The sequence below is a fragment of the Thunnus albacares genome, chromosome 4, assembly GCF_914725855.1.
Source record: "Thunnus albacares chromosome 4, fThuAlb1.1, whole genome shotgun sequence".
NCBI lineage: Eukaryota > Metazoa > Chordata > Actinopteri > Scombriformes > Scombridae > Thunnus > Thunnus albacares.
This window is the reverse complement of record NC_058109.1, coordinates 30,823,097-30,839,923: the sequence shown is the minus strand read 5'-3', so window position 1 is coordinate 30,839,923 and position 16,827 is coordinate 30,823,097. Positions and strand designations below refer to the sequence as shown.

At 39.3% G+C, this 16,827-nt stretch overlaps 1 protein-coding gene across 2 annotated transcripts in view; it reads left to right on the top strand.

Moving 5' to 3' along the window:
* The first annotated feature begins 13,181 nt into the window (after positions 1–13,181).
* The window catches only part of pdzrn3b (PDZ domain containing RING finger 3b), a 98,557-nt gene continuing 94,911 nt past the window's right edge, over positions 13,182–16,827 (top strand). For both annotated transcript variants that reach the window (XM_044349200.1, XM_044349199.1), the window contains exon 1: positions 13,182–14,221. In XM_044349200.1, the coding sequence (XP_044205135.1) occupies positions 13,508–14,221 (714 nt within the window). In that variant the 5' untranslated portion in view covers positions 13,182–13,507. The remainder of the gene's footprint in view (positions 14,222–16,827) is intronic.

Sequence of the window (16,827 nt, the reverse complement as noted above, 5' to 3'; positions counted from 1 at the left end):
GCTGCACACATCGTTTAAAAGAAAAAAAGTCTGGTTTTAATAAGCCTCGCAGTACTTGAGCTGACATTCTCAAGGTTACTAATGATCTCCCGATGGACTTCTTATTCTGTGAGCAGCGTTAGTTCTGCTTGAGCTGAGCTCAGCATTCAACCTGCCTCGTCATATAATTTTGATAGATAGTTGGACCACCCCCCCAAAATAATTCTTACCTGTCAAACATAAACTTTTAACAGTGTGGCTGATGCTGTTTCTTTTTTTTTTTTTTTTTTGACCATGTTATTTGTTTTCACCACAGCTCTTAAAGGGTCAGTTCACAAAAAAATACACGTCAAAATACATGTCATATTTTACTTACATATAGTGGTATTTAGCCATGCAGATAGTTTTGGATTTATTTGTCTGTGTTTTGAAATACAGCATCTCTTTCTGAGATTTCTATCTGCACCTTGGTGAAGCTGAATGGAATTTTGTTTGTGGTGCTCAGAGCATTGAAAAATTCAAAATTCAGCATCATAATGTTTGTTCAGAAACAATGTCCCTGTCCACAGAATACAGTGTTCGTAGGACTATTTCTTTGATAAAAAGTATATTTCCAACTACTCACACTGAGATTTGAGATGATCCTGAGTTATCAGAACATTGTTTTATAGAAAAAGGGCATTGTTGTTTTTTTGTAATTTTTCAGTACTGTGAGCATAGCAAAAATGACACCTTTATTATATTGGGATGGAGACAGAAATTGGATAAGAAAATCAAAACTATCCACATGGCTTTATACTACCAGAGGAAAGTGGCAAATGTTTTCTTTATAATTATCATTTCACTCTATACATAAAGAAGATTGTACTGAAATATTCAAATGCTACAAGAACAAGAAAATAAGTTATTGGTCCATGTCCTCCAGAATGACACATAAAAGCATTTCCTGATCTGGCGCCACTATTTTACCATCTGACAAGGTTTGGTTAAGTTTAGGCACTAAAAAACATTGTTAGGGTCACATCATGGTCGAGCAAAAATTACTACATTGTTAAGGATAAGAGACCTTTGTCGTCATGATTACAGTAATACCCACTTGGTTATACCCACAGTTAAGGAATAAAACACGGTTAGCTTTTAGAAGTTCTCACCCGTCTGAATGGTTGGCTAATGCAGCCCTCTCCCATTATTATGTAGCTGATTATAGTATTGAAACACTCAGCAGGGTGTTCAGTAAGACAAAGAGAGATGGAGTTGAAGTTCAGAACTTCACCACATAGAGTACTTCCACACACACCTACTTGTAATTTCCAAAGTGCAATAATGTGGTTCTGAAATGTGGTTGAATATGCATATACAGTACCGTATGCACACATATAAATGCATATATGTAGCCTATGAATATGCACATAATTAAAGATTCACCCATATATGCATATCTAGGTTAAGGCACTGTTAATACAAAAGAGAAAACATACAAAATAGAAGAATCTCAATCTTCCTAATATTCAACCAAGCACAGTCATGGTTAAAAGAAACCAACATTGACTGTTGGTTGATGTGAAACAAACAGCAGTCTCCTTTGTTAAAGAGCCATTTATCTACTCTGACCTCCTTCCTTTGTGAACTTAGCTGCTCCATAATGTTATACTGTTTACTCCTTTGTTCCCAGAGGATAAGAGCTATAATCACTATGACTCCTAGAGGGCTTTTGCTTTAACAAATGATGCTCTCATTTTTCTTTGGAGGACCGTCACCTGACTCATGTTTAAATTAAATATTCAGTGTGGTGCAGACATGCTGTACAATTTTGGATGTATTTTTCCTACCATTCCAGGCAGCCATTGGTTTCCATTCCATTTCCTACAGGATGAAAATCACCCTTTTGCAGGCTCTTGAACCTTGCTTAAGTTGTGTAACCCATAACAGTGAACATCAAGTCTGCATCAGAGTTACATTATTGTTAATGTTTGTTAATGCAAAGTGTGGTATTGTCTTGTAATCTATCAGTGTATTCTTTATTGATGTTGAGCCTGTACTGACCACTATTAAAGTTTGTCTCAGAGAAGTAACAGTCTTCATCTCAAATCTGAGGTGACAGGTCTACTAATGGTCATGTTCAAGTGTCCAGATGGCAAAAAAGGGTCACATTTGGAATATTGCTGTCATGTTGTGTAATAAAGACTTTTACTGTGTAATTTCTTTGACCCATTTTATCCTCATTTTCTTTTACTTAATCTTTCCCAGTTTTATTTTTCCTGCTTTCCCATTCATGCATAGAATGTATTTTTCTCATTATCTTTTATTTGTCATTTTACTGTTTGTACAGTACTTTGCTTATAAATATTTACTCCACACTACAAATTCACTTCTACATTATGTCATTGCAACAGCCAAAAGAGATGCACAGTGTGTTCTGAGACACAAACCAGGACAGCCTCAAGGTTAATATCTCCATATTCTTCTACAAGTTATTCAAGCGTTGCACATTTGCGTGTAACAAGTAGGTCAGAAACTGAAAGGCTAAATAGGATACTCATGTTTTGTACCAAGAATTAATATATTTTTGCACATAATATTTTTAAACAAAAGCTACTGCATGTTATTTTGGGCCCAGCCCACACACTGTTCCTTTGTGAGATTTATCTTGCACCGTGATCCACAGCAGAACAACCAGCATCTAAAATAGCCAAATAAAAGAGAATGAGGTTTTTTTTTCTCTCTTTATTTGGACAGTGTTTACAGGAAGGTTGTCTTCAGCTGTGGAGTGGAGGTATGTTTGTTTTCACACCGCTCCAAAGAATATAAGCAGAGACGGTATCTCCATTCCCATCTGATCTGGCCAGGTAAAGCAGCAGCACTGGCAGGCAAAGACTCCTTTGGACCAAATGGAGTTGAGTTATTTGCCTCTAAGGCATCTTAAGTGGGACAGGGAGAGGTGTACGGTATAAGCAGCCCTGCAATTATGTGATTGTGATTAAATCTTTGCTTTGCAAAATTAACTGATTGCTCATCACAAAAGAATAATTTATGGTAATTTTTAATTATATGTTCTTATGCTTTTACATATGCTACAGCTGTCTGGTAGGTCATTACTAAGAAAGATCCTTTTTTGCGTAGGTAGGTGTGTATTTTTTGACCATGATTATGAGGTAACATCAGCAGTGAGAACTAGCATGGCTGACTGAAGAACAACAGAAACTTAAATCCCCTCAAAACTTGGTTTCAAACATAAAGTATTTCTCTATAACATTAAATATCCTTGACTTAATAAGCAACAATATTATTATTATTATTGTTTATTAAGAGATAAAGTTCAAAAACTCTGCTTCAACAGGACTCTGTCGGTGTGGTTTGATCAGATACTATCAACAGTGCTGATAACATAAGCAAACATCCACAACCATCATCACATTTTTATTCAAGCATTGCTGCATCCTGATTGGTGCATGGCAATACATGACATCACCTTTCCCCAACCTAGCCCCATCCTCTTCAAACCAATGAGAAAGGCACAGACAAAAACACAAACTACAGAAATCTTTCATAAACTGTGTGTTTATGTAGGGCCACATCACTCACAGTAATGATTGAGAAAATTTGATTTTTATGGCCTTTAATAAACTTAATCAACAGAAAATTCAATAGTCATAGTGCCATTTTCATTAATTGTCTGACAAGTGATCTATCAAATCACTAGAAAAAGGCCACAGCTGTTTGCCAGAGATGGAAAAAAGAACAGCTAAATAAAAGACGAGTTAACATGAATTACCTCTTCAGGCTGCGTACTCACAACAATAAATAACATCAGAGAAAATGGCAACAATCACTTGATTATGTGGGTGTCTGTTTCACTGAAGGCTGCATTTAAAACTCCGAGTCTAAAAATACTTCATTTCAGCCACCATCCAAATCGAGTCAAACCCAGACCAGTGTTCCCCATAAGGGAAAGCAATAACTATGACCTCAGTCTGTTATTTTGGTAATGGCTAATTAGAAGGGGCTTGTTTCCGATTAGCTCCTAATGTTACTTACACAGACCATTGCCTTGTTTCCGTGTATATTGAGTTATCCCTCAGTGAACCCCACTCGCTGGTGTGCTGCTCAAATCACTGGTTGTTCCAATCAGGCTGTTTGTTTTTGTCCTTGATCGCATACACAATAATTACACTCAGTTCATTATTCTTGCTTTTTGCATTTTCAGTATTTGTCACTTAATGAAGGCGTTTCCCATTGAACTAATCACTTCTCTGGTTCTGAGAAACTCCCAGGAGACAGATTTGATATTTGGATGAATGGTTTTAATTATTCTGTGAAGAGGTGACTGGTCATGCTTGCTGGATGGACCCTATCGCTGTTTGTCACTGCCTTCCAAAACTGTCACGACAAAAGATTCATTGTTGTACCAAAAAGGATTAATAGAATGCTTTCGAATCTTAACTCACCTTGAGGTTAGGTTTGACTGAGTTTAAACAACTAAAACTATTCAGGGAATAAGTTTCCAGTAAGTCATCTGACTTTAGCCTCCTCACTTAAGGTGAAACTTATTTGTACCTTTCATTATTTAGGCTATGTAAATTTGACTGCAGGAGTGGTTTGACTTGGGTTTTTTTTGCCTGTATATATTCACTCCAGTACAAAACAGCTGTACAGCCAACTGTTCCACAAACTAGACATGATTTGCACACAGTTAGATAAATATGTCTCTTACTAACTAGCAGAACTAACTGACTACTGCTAGCATGTTCCCAGCTAGCTAGCTTGCAAGTGATAGCTCACCAGCTGCTCTAGTTTGCAACATGCCTCGTGAGTATTCACTATAAGTGCATTTCCATCCACCTTTTTATACTTGCATATTCATTTTGTGCATTAAATACCTAAGTGGAATCACAAAAATTTGAAAAAATATTTTCAGTTTTTACACTTGGTGAGGTGGAAAAGTTGGTGTATTGATAAAAGCAAAATGCCAAAAAGTGCAATGGAAACAGACTTATATAAATCACAACATACATGATGTATGTGACTTTTAGACTAGGGCAGTACACCTGTCAAATGGTAACTCAGGTGTGGTAAAGCAAGCCCAGGTAGGACAGAAACCTTCCATGGGGCAGAAGGCAGAAGGGCAACTGCTCACTTGATCTGGATTTTCAGTATGAGTACAGTACATAAACCCTGTTTTTTTGGATTTCAAGCAGGAGATATGAGAAAAGTTACCACAAACCTTTTGAAGTTTGACTGGTGCTCTTTTAATTACATCATCATGTTGCTTCCTCTTCTTCTGCAATGGTTTAATGGCCCCAAACTGGAAAATTAGCACCACCAGCTGTTCATCTCGATGACCCAACTCCAAATATTCACACAAAGGCAGTGAATAGAAATGAATTCATTCAAAATAGGCTGTTTTCAGTGACAAACAACCCGTGCTGTTGTTTTTGTGGTGAGGAGTCTCCATCAGAAGCACTATATAAATGATTCAAAACAAGAAGTCACACACCCCACTATTCTTGTGAAAAAAATATTCTGTATTCTCATGAGACTGGTGGAGCAGTGTAGCTCCACATATAGTTATTTTCTTTTTCAGCTCTGTGTAAAACCAGTATGAACACAAAATTTATGAGTATCCAAATGTTAATCTGAAGTTGACCTATTTTTAGCATTAGTGCATTGTAGTCCAGGAAGATAGGACAACTGTGAACGCAAGGCAAAACAGCCCTTAAATGCACAGTGAGGAATAAATGTGATTTTTGTGGCTAAAAGAGATTTAATATTTAAGATGCAATAACAAACACTCACAGTCAGTGTTTATATTCAGCCTTGTTATTTCCATTACCATATTCAAATATAAGTGATCTAATGAGCTGCTTGCAGACTTGTATAATAAAAGCCTAGAAATGTTGGCAGTGCTCACTAACTATATACAGAGTTGTCTGTTTGCTGAAGATGCATTAAAATTGCATTCAGAGCTAATACAGAATAGCATCTGTATGCGTCCTATCCCATCAACTCCCACTGCTTTACAAAGGGGATGTACTGTCACATTCATCAGGAGTCGCCTGCATATGATGTGACACAAATGGAGGCATAGTGGCCTCTGAGCAGCTAGCCTAGAGACTTTGTGGTGAGCGAGGGGCATAAAAATGTGACTTCCTCTTCCTTTGTTTTGATTGAGTTGAAGTCTGGCTTCAATTTCTGCAGGAACTCATGAAACCCTTACCTGGCCAGCTATAAAGCAGCTGATAAGGATTCTACTCTCTTTTTTTTCTTTATTTTATTTTATGCAAGATGAGTGATTTAAAAAAAAAAAACATATATGACACGGGATAGTACAAACGGGAGAAGCAAGAGAACTAGACAATAACCCAAACAAACAACAACATGAACAAATAAAGCAAATAAATAAATAAAAATTTGACTTAATACTAGATGCACGTGCATGCATGTGTGTGTGTGTAAGAATGTAGAGGGGAGAGAGAGCAGAAGGGACAGAAGAGAAGAAGAAGAAAAAGGAGAAGAAGAAAAAGAAGAAGAAAGAAAAAGAAAGAAGAAAGCTACAGTGCTGTTGGGGGGCATCACTGGTTGAGTCCCAAATACGATGGGTCAGGACAGCTGGGCCAGGGAAGAATTTATGTCTAAGAATTTATGTCATTCTTATTTATGTCTAAGTTATTAAACTCCCCTTTCTCTCCTCCTTCCCCTTCCTGGTTTTTCTTGCTCTCTCCTTCCACTTTCAATTTTAACCCTTTAATCTGCTATTTACTAGTTCAGGACATTTAGTACTACACAGGATCTGTTGTGTCTCTTTACTTTGATTATTAATTATTCTATCACAACTTTTCTTGGCTATACTTCTACTTTCAGTTTTTGTGGTTGGTATTGTTGTTCAGTTTAGTCCCCAAGAATGTAAGGAATCAAGTCGTGCTAGTATCATTCTCATGCTCATCAACTATGCATGAGCGGTTAGTAGGAGGGTGTAAGTGTGAACGATGCCTGTTGGATGACCTGTCAACACTGTTGTCACAGCTTGCTGGTTCATGGTTGCTGTTCTCATTATCAACAAGCTTTCAGCATAGCAGCTTTTATCTGCAGCTCCAGTTCCTGCTGTCGTTCTGCTTCAGGTGTTAGACTCAGGCAAGAACAGCTTCTCCAACGATGTAGATAATTTGCTGTATAGACAAGTCTGTTAAATCAAACAATGAAACAGATATGATACATCATCATGAGGCACATGCGGAACACGCATCTGTGTCTGCAGATCCATGATTGTAGTATGTATGGAACCGCATGCAAGTCCACAGCTGTCTGCAGAAGCGTAACGCAGAAAGTAAGAATTGGCTTTAAGGCTGATTGGGATTGGGCATTAGACAAAAGGCCACAGAGTCATTGTATCAAAAGAATTTATTTCTTTAGAAGCATATGTGCTCAGGTAATTGAATCTCATTAGAATATGAAATATCCTGTTTGCTGAACTGATATGGAATGTCCAAAGTGAAAAGCTGTCATCTCCTGGGGAGCATGAATGTGCTCAGCAAATTTCACTGTAGCCTTGCCATTCAAATATCTTATGTTTTGTATTCTATGTGAAAAACATTTGACTAATGATGGCACTGAATTAGGATCAGTGGGTGACTACAAATGTTAGAGTTTATACTAAAGAGACTGTCCATATTCATCATAGATTCAGTCACTGGTTTCTAAGATGGTTAAGTAGAAATGTGGATCTGACTATGCCACTTAAGGGAAAAATGAAGATCAAGACCAAAATTCCATTAAAATAGGAAAATTGTCAAGATATGTTGCTGTGGAGCGAAGTGTTGAAAGGACCAAACAAACGTCTGACTGTCCGTAGCAAAATGTATTAAATGTGCTTTATATGGATGTGTAATCAAAACCTTTAAACTCTGTGTGGTTTATCTTTAAATGTCTTTCTTTTTTTTTCCTTTTTTTTTTTAAATAAGCCACAGAGATAAGATGTGCCAAGTATACTTTGAATGTTATTTATGGAACCAGTGGGAACAGAGCTTCCAGAAAATCGGCAGTGCTTCACAGGCTTCAGAAAGGAACTTTTGATTGGAGATTCTCAAGTAGCCTCCTCCCCTCCTCCCCCCTGCAGAGGGACTCATCTGTTCCTAATATTACACACTTGTGCCCTGGAAAACTCTGTAACTAATGCATTATGCTAGTCCATCTGAAAAAATGCTGAAGGCTTTATACAAGATCTATAGCAGATCACACTCTGTATATAGTTTCAGGTAGAAAACACATGAACACATTGTCATTACCTGAGAATATGAGTTGTGATGCTGCATATGCCGCTAAATACTGCATTCATTTAACTCATATATGCACAGTTAGAACACACACACGCACACTGCTGTCTAAATTTATACTGCAGAATAACACCACCACTGTATAGCAATGTCGACTTACATTGTTAAAACAGGCTATAATGTAGGCTTAATTAAACTATTAGGTTTACAGTCCATTAAGAACATGCTCACTTCCAGATTGAAAAAAAGAGACAAACAACTTTGGAGACAAATTACGTAAGAACACGTGGTTTAAACCTGGATATTTTAGTCATAATGAGTGACCTGCTGCTTTGTAAAAGGGGTTATTTCTTTTACAGCTCTTACTCTCTCTCTCTGCTCCTTTTTTTAAAGGGCACTGTCGCTGTGCAACACTCAATGTGAAACTTCATTTATGAGGCTACATTAACCTTAGGTAACCACAGTCAACATTATTCTTTGATGGTAGGAGCTCCACATTATCGAACGCAACCAGAATGTTTCTATACATGAAATACTTGTAAAGAAATGTTGCATATAACTTGCTGCATTTGATTCAGGGGAGTTGCTGCTGCTTTTTATTGTGTATTTTCACTTCCTGTGGTTTTTCTTTATTAAAAACAGTCTCTACTTGAAAAAGCCCTTTACTTATTCACATTACCAGGCAAAGTGTTGCAACACGCTGACCACATAACATCATTAAGATCCAACTGGGAACAAGCAAGTATGTACATAGCATGTAATAAAGAACATACATGTTCATTCATGCACAAACCAATAAAGAAAGGTGTAGAGGGCAGACTTTCTCACATGATTATTATAATAATAGCTGCAGCAGTAGTGACAACACCAATAAAACTTGTAATAATGATAATCATTATTTTTGCTTTGGCCCAGAAATGCAGTTAAGCCAAAAGAGGGCAAAGGCGCCGTGTCTGTATACTCTTTCTACACGTCTGTGCCATGAAGATTTAATTAGCTACTGTATGTGACTGCAGATTTAGGTCAGATTTTCTTCTCAGACTTTGACTTAGTTCATATAAAATGGGGATTTTCTCCACTTGTGCAGTTTTGCTTTTGGGTAAATCTGGGTTCCACTGACCCACATCCTGTTTCAAACCTCCCTGAGAGAATTCATAACAGTCTGCTGTGAAAAGTGAGCATAATATTTATTGACTTCCTCTCATGTTCGCATAGCAGTTTGTGATAACGATCTTTCTAGCAACAGCAAATATTTTGCTCATCACTATCTCTACTGTGGATGTGTTTTTTTTTCTCTGCATTTGATTATCAATTGTGTTTAGCGAGGCGATATGCTTGTGTGGCTCAACAAGTTAACAATCAGTTGGAAGTGTCATACCTGTATACTATTAAGTGTGTCTTCAAACAACACCGCTGCTGACACCTGTGTTGTGCAATCATTACTAATCACACATTCACATGTTTATGCCTGTGAGGATGTTGTGACGGTTGAGCTGCTGTTCTCTGTCATAACACACCAACAGGGCCAGGGCCGTTGTTTGGTTCACACCATCTGTCAGTAGTGTGTTAGCAGAGGCCAGTGTAGCCTCACTGGTTTCACGTCATGAGCCCAACCTGCCCATAAGGTCACCCTGAGATCTTTCCAAACAGCCTTTAAAGTTACTCATTCACTCAAGGCGCTGGAGCCACAAAACTCCAATTCCCTTCGTGAAAGGCACAATAAGTCACTGATGTTTGTAAGAAAAACAAACCATACTATTGGCGTATAAATCATTTTGGGGCTAGACTCAGTTTTGACAATATTACTGACTCCCGAGGGAGTTGAAGGCGCATGGGAAACCACAGCGAAATGGATAGTGTATTCCTTTTGTAAGTACATCATGTTTCAGTGCAACATGAAAAGGCATCCCGAGGAGCAATAACTCATCTTTGCAGTTTCCCACATGGCCCTCATGTCTTTGACATATCTAAAGAAGAGTGGTGATGATTACTAAATGGCCCAGCTCCAAAGCCCTACAAAACACCCTCATCACACATGCTGAAACCTAGATCTCTCTGTTGCTTTACAACAAAGGCTTCAAGTAAGACGGTTCAACAATGAAATCCAGGACCACTCAGTCCATGTCACTCAGAGCATGCATTACATTGCACACTTTTTTTTTTTTGTTGCTCAAAATACTTGTTGCATCTATTAAGTGACAGATTATTAGTTTAAAATGAAAACAAAGCTTTTGCTCATTTAAAGAAATGTTTCAACATTTTGAAGAATATGCTATTCACTTTCTTTCCAAGAGTTAGATGGGAAAATTGATACCACTCTCATGTCTGTATGCTAAATATGAAGCTACAGCCAGCAACCTATTAGCTTAGCTTAGCATAAAGCTAACAAAAAGTTAAATAAATTAAATTTGTTAATTAGTGAGCTTTAGAGGTTTCTGATAGGTGCTTTTTGTTACCTTTGGACAGAGTGAGACTTGTTGCAGTCTTAATGCTAACCTAAACTACTGGGCTGATGGCTGTAAATTCATATTCAGTGTATAGACATGAGTTTGGGATCAATCTCATCTAACTCTCAACAACAAATGAGTCTATTTCCCACAACGTTAAATCTGAATCAGCTGGTGTTGTAAAGTCAAGACACTAGAAGTTTGTATTCTTGCGTGGTCATTATCTTCAAATGCTATTTTGACCTGTAGGTCTGTTGGGAGCATGTAAGTCCAGTCTGTCCTGATCCTTCATTCACAGTTTAGTTTGAAGGAGTGGGATTAACTCTTATCTCAGCTGGGACGCTGTCTGTCTTTGGGCTGTACCCAACATGGACTCGTCTAAGCCCCCTCTGTTGCCACTTCACCCAGCTTCATGGAAAACATTCCTAAATAGGCCATTCCCATCCACATACAGATAGCGTATCTTTAACATACTGTAGCAAAGAAATCCAAAAGCTTCAGCCTCTCATACTGTACATTCCTGCTTCCTCTCACTCCAACACAGTCTATAAAAACATTGATATCTTAGTTATACTGTTTGCTTGTTTATTCTCACTCCATTTTGAGAGCAAACATTTTTGAGACTGAGGCAGACCAAACAACTGACTCTCATAGTAAACAGCCGTACACAGACAGGCAGGTTGTTTGCTCCTGGGCTGAAATAATAAATCACAGGCGGCAGGTTGGCCCTGAGGTCGAGAGGCTGAGCATAGCTGAAAGGTTGCCGGTTTGATTCCGCAACACAGAGTATTATCCTTCTAAAATACCCTGAACAAAAGTGCTGGAACCTGATTTGATAGCGACCTTAAGCTCTGAACTGTGAAATAATATATAGCTTTATTGTGCCATATACAGCTGATGTGCATCAGCATGAAAAAAATCCAATTACCTTGTGAAAACTGACTGAGGAAGCAGGTGTTAAAGTGAAACACCAGTTCACTCTTCAATTTTTCATCCATTCATTTTTCCACATCTGTTTAAACATTTCATGACACATCATGTAAAAAAGTTTATTAAAGATAACTTAAAAAAAAAAAAATCAAGCCATGACCTAAAGTGTACCTGCTAAGAGAAATATGTAATCATACAGTTAGTATGAAACAGGCTGTATATACAATACAAGGACCTTTGATGTGTTCTGCACAGGGAGTTTTTCTTCCACCTCATCTAAGACATCCCATAACATCAGTGTAGGATTACCCACAAGCTCAGACTCTCTCTGTCACACTTTGTCCATGAAGTCTTTGATAAGCCCTTGTTTTTAGTTCTGGATAATGTACATATGGAAAGGTTTTATTGAGCACGGCATTGCATAAAACTGGATTTCCGAAAGAGGAGGCAACCAGTAGGAATGGATATCTAATCATGGCAGGGTCAGATCCTACTCTGGCTGTGTGTTCTGCCTGAGCAGCAGATCCTATTCTTTTCCTTCACTGAGCACATCCAGTGAGCCCACTGAGTTTCATCTACAATTCAAATACATTTAGTTCCAGAAGACCTCCTGCATGGATTAAAAATGTATTCAAATCAACGTGTCATAGAGGTAAAACAGAGTAATAGCATGCCCTCTTTACATAAGGAGTGTTTTGAGAGGTGTGTTCAAACACGAATCCTATGGAGGTACCTCAAATATTCATTTTCATACCACACATTGTGATCCAGGTTGATTTTCCCAACTTTCACCTGATCTCCTCCTCACTCAAAGTGTGTTGAAACTTGAAAGTCTCGCTTGTGGTTGTGATGGTAGTGTCCTTCCAAAGTTGCTTGTTTTCACAAGTGTTGTGCATGCCTGAACGCTCACCCACCGTGTTGTAAATATCTAAGTGTCATGTCACCTCGGCTAACATTTATGTAGTGGAATTTGGCAGTTCATCATTTAGAAATATTCAGGTGGGGAATATACCTACAGCATAGGCCTACATGGTAGACAGCATTGTCGAACTGTATTCTTATCCCATCAAAATTCCAGACTATGTGTGAGAACAAAAATTATAGGTCAAGTTTAACCTCTCACATTAGTCTCAAAAAGCTTTACACTGCCTATAATTTGAACCAATTAATGACAACCATGGTGTGTTCAGTTATTACAAGTACACAGTTAAGCTACAAAATATCTCTTGCGTATAAAACTTTTAAATCTCGACAGCAAAAATTAGCCAAATTATATTTTGTCCCAGTCTCAACATCTTATGCGCAGTTGTTAGAGTAGTTACGGTAGAAAGTTCCTCCACACTTTCGTCCCTAGAAATGTTGCCTTCACTGCCTGTCAGAATAGGTTCATTTACCGATTGAGGTCACGTGAACGGTGTGTGAGAAAGTTTGACATAGAGATAGTTTTGTGATAAACACACTGTATGTCGTGTCATCAAGAAAGACTTAAATCTTGGCATGTTGTAAAATAGACTATCTTTATTTTTTCATTCCTCTATTTACCTTTTAGGTGTCATGAAAAGCCTTTAACAACAATATTTTTCATCTAGATTTTGTCTTTTTCATGTTGTAGCTCCACAACAAAGTTGGTTCTATTTGAAAAGTCACCGAAAGCAGTTCTGCTGTATTCCTATAAACTTTTCTAACTTTTCTAACTTTAAAGCTTACGAGGCGCACCTGAAGGCACCAAAAAGTCTCGGTCAATTAGTTGAGTTTAGACAGTGAGGAGAGCTTGTAGTCGGTCTGTGAGCGCTCCACCAATGACCAGCTAAAAACGCCCCACTGCTCCGACTCAGATCTGCGGGGGTGGGGAGTCCAGAAGTTTGGATTCGGACTTTGAAAACCATGGGATTCGAGCTGGACCGCTTTAAGGGGACCGTGGACCCGGATTTCAAATGCAACTTGTGTAATAAAGTCCTGGAGGACCCGCTGACGACTCCGTGCGGTCACGTCTTCTGCTCAGGCTGCGTGCTGCCCTGGGTCGTCCAGCAGAGCAGCTGCCCCGTCAAATGTCAGCGGATCTCCACCAAAGAGCTGAACCACGTCCTGCCTCTGAAAAACCTCATCCTGAAGCTGGAGATCAAATGTGACAACCACGCGAGGGGCTGCGATGCGGTGGTGAAGCTGCAGCATCTGGCCGAACACGCCGAGATGTGCGACTACTCCCCGGCGAAGTGCAGGAATAAAGGATGCAACGAGGTGCTCAACCTGGGGGACATGGATGCTCATATGCGTGAGACTTGCGAATACAGAGCTGTGGGGATATGCGAGAACGGCTGCGGGCTGATGCTCACCCATAAGGAGCAGAAATTAAACAGCCACTGCTGCCTGAGAGCCCTGAAGGCGCACAACAGCGCGCTGCACTGCAAAATCATCAGCCTGGACAGAGAGTTCAAGAAGCAGACTATTAAAGCCAACAAGAGGGAGAAGTCACTGCTGGCACAACTTTCCGCCGTGCACAGCGAGCTGCAGATGACAGCGCTGAAATATCAGAAGAAATTCACCGAGTACAGCGAGAGGATCGACTCTCTTACTAAGACCGTGGCTTTCTCCTGCAAGGTAACTTAAACAACAAAGTTTCTACTGTCAGAGAGCACAAGCAGCTTTTCTCTCTCTCATCCACAATGCCTTTTCTCCCTGTAACTGAGGGAAAACCTGTTTTATATTAGATTAAAATGCACAACAGAGAGAAAACAGTAAAAAAAAAATACACATCTTCTTACACTTGTGTTTCAGAATGATCCCAAAATGTGAAGATTGAGTTTATTCTCATAGTGTAGACAGAGACAGTAACTAGCCTATATTTTCTTAAATATGTATCAGCAACATGCTGTATATTACTCATCTTTAGTGGCATCCTCCTGTACATATGCTTCTAGGTCAACTTTTATGGGCTCTAAAATATCTTTGCCAACATGTTTGCTTGTTTGCTTGAGCTGTGGGGACTCAGTGTCTCAGTTTTATGGGATCTCCATGTTGTTTGGGCAAGTATATTTTGACTTCTTCCCTGGTAAAAATAAAAGTCAAACTTTCTGTATTTTCTCCCCCCTGATAATTCAAGAGTCTGAGGGGCCAGTTCTCCAGGGCTCAGAAGTTTGTTTCTTTGCTGTCCTCTGCTTTGAGACATGGATGTCAGCTGTGCCTCTGGCCAGCTGGCAGTCAATGGGGGAGGGCCAAATATTTACTGCAGTTCTGTACACAACAAGAGCCAGGTTCCAGTTATATTGCCTCCTGGCAGCATGCTTGTTTGAGGCTTTCTGTCATCTGATGTTCGCCCCTTTTCCTTAGACAATCATAACAAATCAGAATCACGGAAGCAGCAGAGTTACTGGCACTGAAGTTTTAATAGTGTGGTGAGCCTCAACAGTTCTTAAAGGAGTTCTGAAGGACTGCAAGGCTTTTCAAAAAAAAAGAGCCATTGTTATGGGGATACTGCAAGCTGTGATGACGGGTGATGTTTTTTTCACTCCCACCTACAGTGTTACATGATGTAGTACAGTACCTGGTTAATGATGTATCTAAATCTGAGGGCTGGTGCAGACCCCTATTGCCGAAAAAGTGCTGTTGTAAGGAATAAGTGTGTTTTATGGTTCAAATTTGAAAACCTAATGCCTCCTTTAATGACCAATTATCAACATCATAAAGGATGCAGAAGTTCATAAGTCAGTTAATGAACTGAATTAGTGCATGGTTTTTGCACTGCTGCTGTGATCAGCAGAGGGGAGCGGTCAGATTGTAATCAGGCTTAGTTATAAAATCTGTCCAAGAACAGGAGGAGGAGCTTTTGATTCACTACAATTTGCACAGAAGGTACACAAACTGCTGGCAGTGTTACGTAAAGAAATCTGGATGAATGGGAACTTGGATGCTGGACTTGTTTCATTTTACACCTCATAACTACTTGTATTACTTCACTGAAGTTTCTTGCGCAGACACACAACTGCACGTCTTGTTTAAGTCACGTCTTTCAAAGACTTCACTTTTCTCTGAGTTTTCTTTTTCTTTTTCGGTTGGTGGTTTCATTTGTTCGTTATGGGCTCAGTTCCCAGCGATATGTGTTCCGGTAGACTGGTAAATTGCGCATCAAAAGCACCGATGCGGGGAAATGGTGAAATCGCTCATGCTGATATAAAGGAGCTTGCAGGGCCTGTAGCACAGCTGTTATCATAGTTCATTTGACAGCGGCTGCTCCTACCACTGAGGTAAACTGTAAGTTCAGTGCATTATTCCCAGTGTAACCCTAATAAAGTAATCAGAAGGAATAAATTCCCCTGTTCTGACACACCTCGAACGTATAGGCCTATAAAACACACAGGAATTGTTCTGGAAATTGTCCCCGAAAGAGAAGGAGCAGCCCGGGAAGAGATGAAACGACGTTTTGCGAATGATGTGGTTAGTTGGAAAACTTTTTTTTTTTTTCTAGAAAGGCTCTTTCACTGGGTCCAGTCAAGCAGTGAACAGGATTGTTTGATGGGAGAGGCTCAATGCACACATGAAACAGAGCGTCAAAAGTGGGATTAGCTGTGGGAGGCGGGCGATTCGTAGGCTGCCACTGAAACTCTGCCGGAGCACAGCTTCCTTTTTGTGAAGTCAGTGATCAGTTGTTATCAGATTTCATGAAATTCATGGCCTGTAGACCTTTTTCATGGGGGACATTTTGACTTGTCATACCAGGAAAAGTCCAGGTAATCATATTTATGATGTTATCCCTTTGAAGCGTCCCAGTAGCCAGCATGTTCCTCTGAACCAGCATACACAATGTCAAGGCATTGGAACCGTCACACTCAAATTGACCTCTGCCATTATTGATATTATGTAATAACACAAAAGGTCTATAGCATTATTTGTTATGACATATATTTTCCTCAAATCATTGTCAAAGAGTGAATACAGGCCCATCATTCCATGTGACGTTTGACGGGTAACCTACTTTAGTCTGTTTTTGAGTCTTCGTCTCTCCTGGGCTTAGGCTTCCTGAGCCAGATGGAGGATTTTAATGTCATCTTTTAATATCCAGGCGGCGACTGTGAGGGAGATCAAGATGACCTGGACATGTGGAATAACTGACTGGAGTTTCCAATAATAGTCCTAACACTTTTTAAACTTCTTCAGTGAGCCAGCAAGGGCAATAAACACAGTGAAAAAAAAAGACAAAGCCAAAAAAA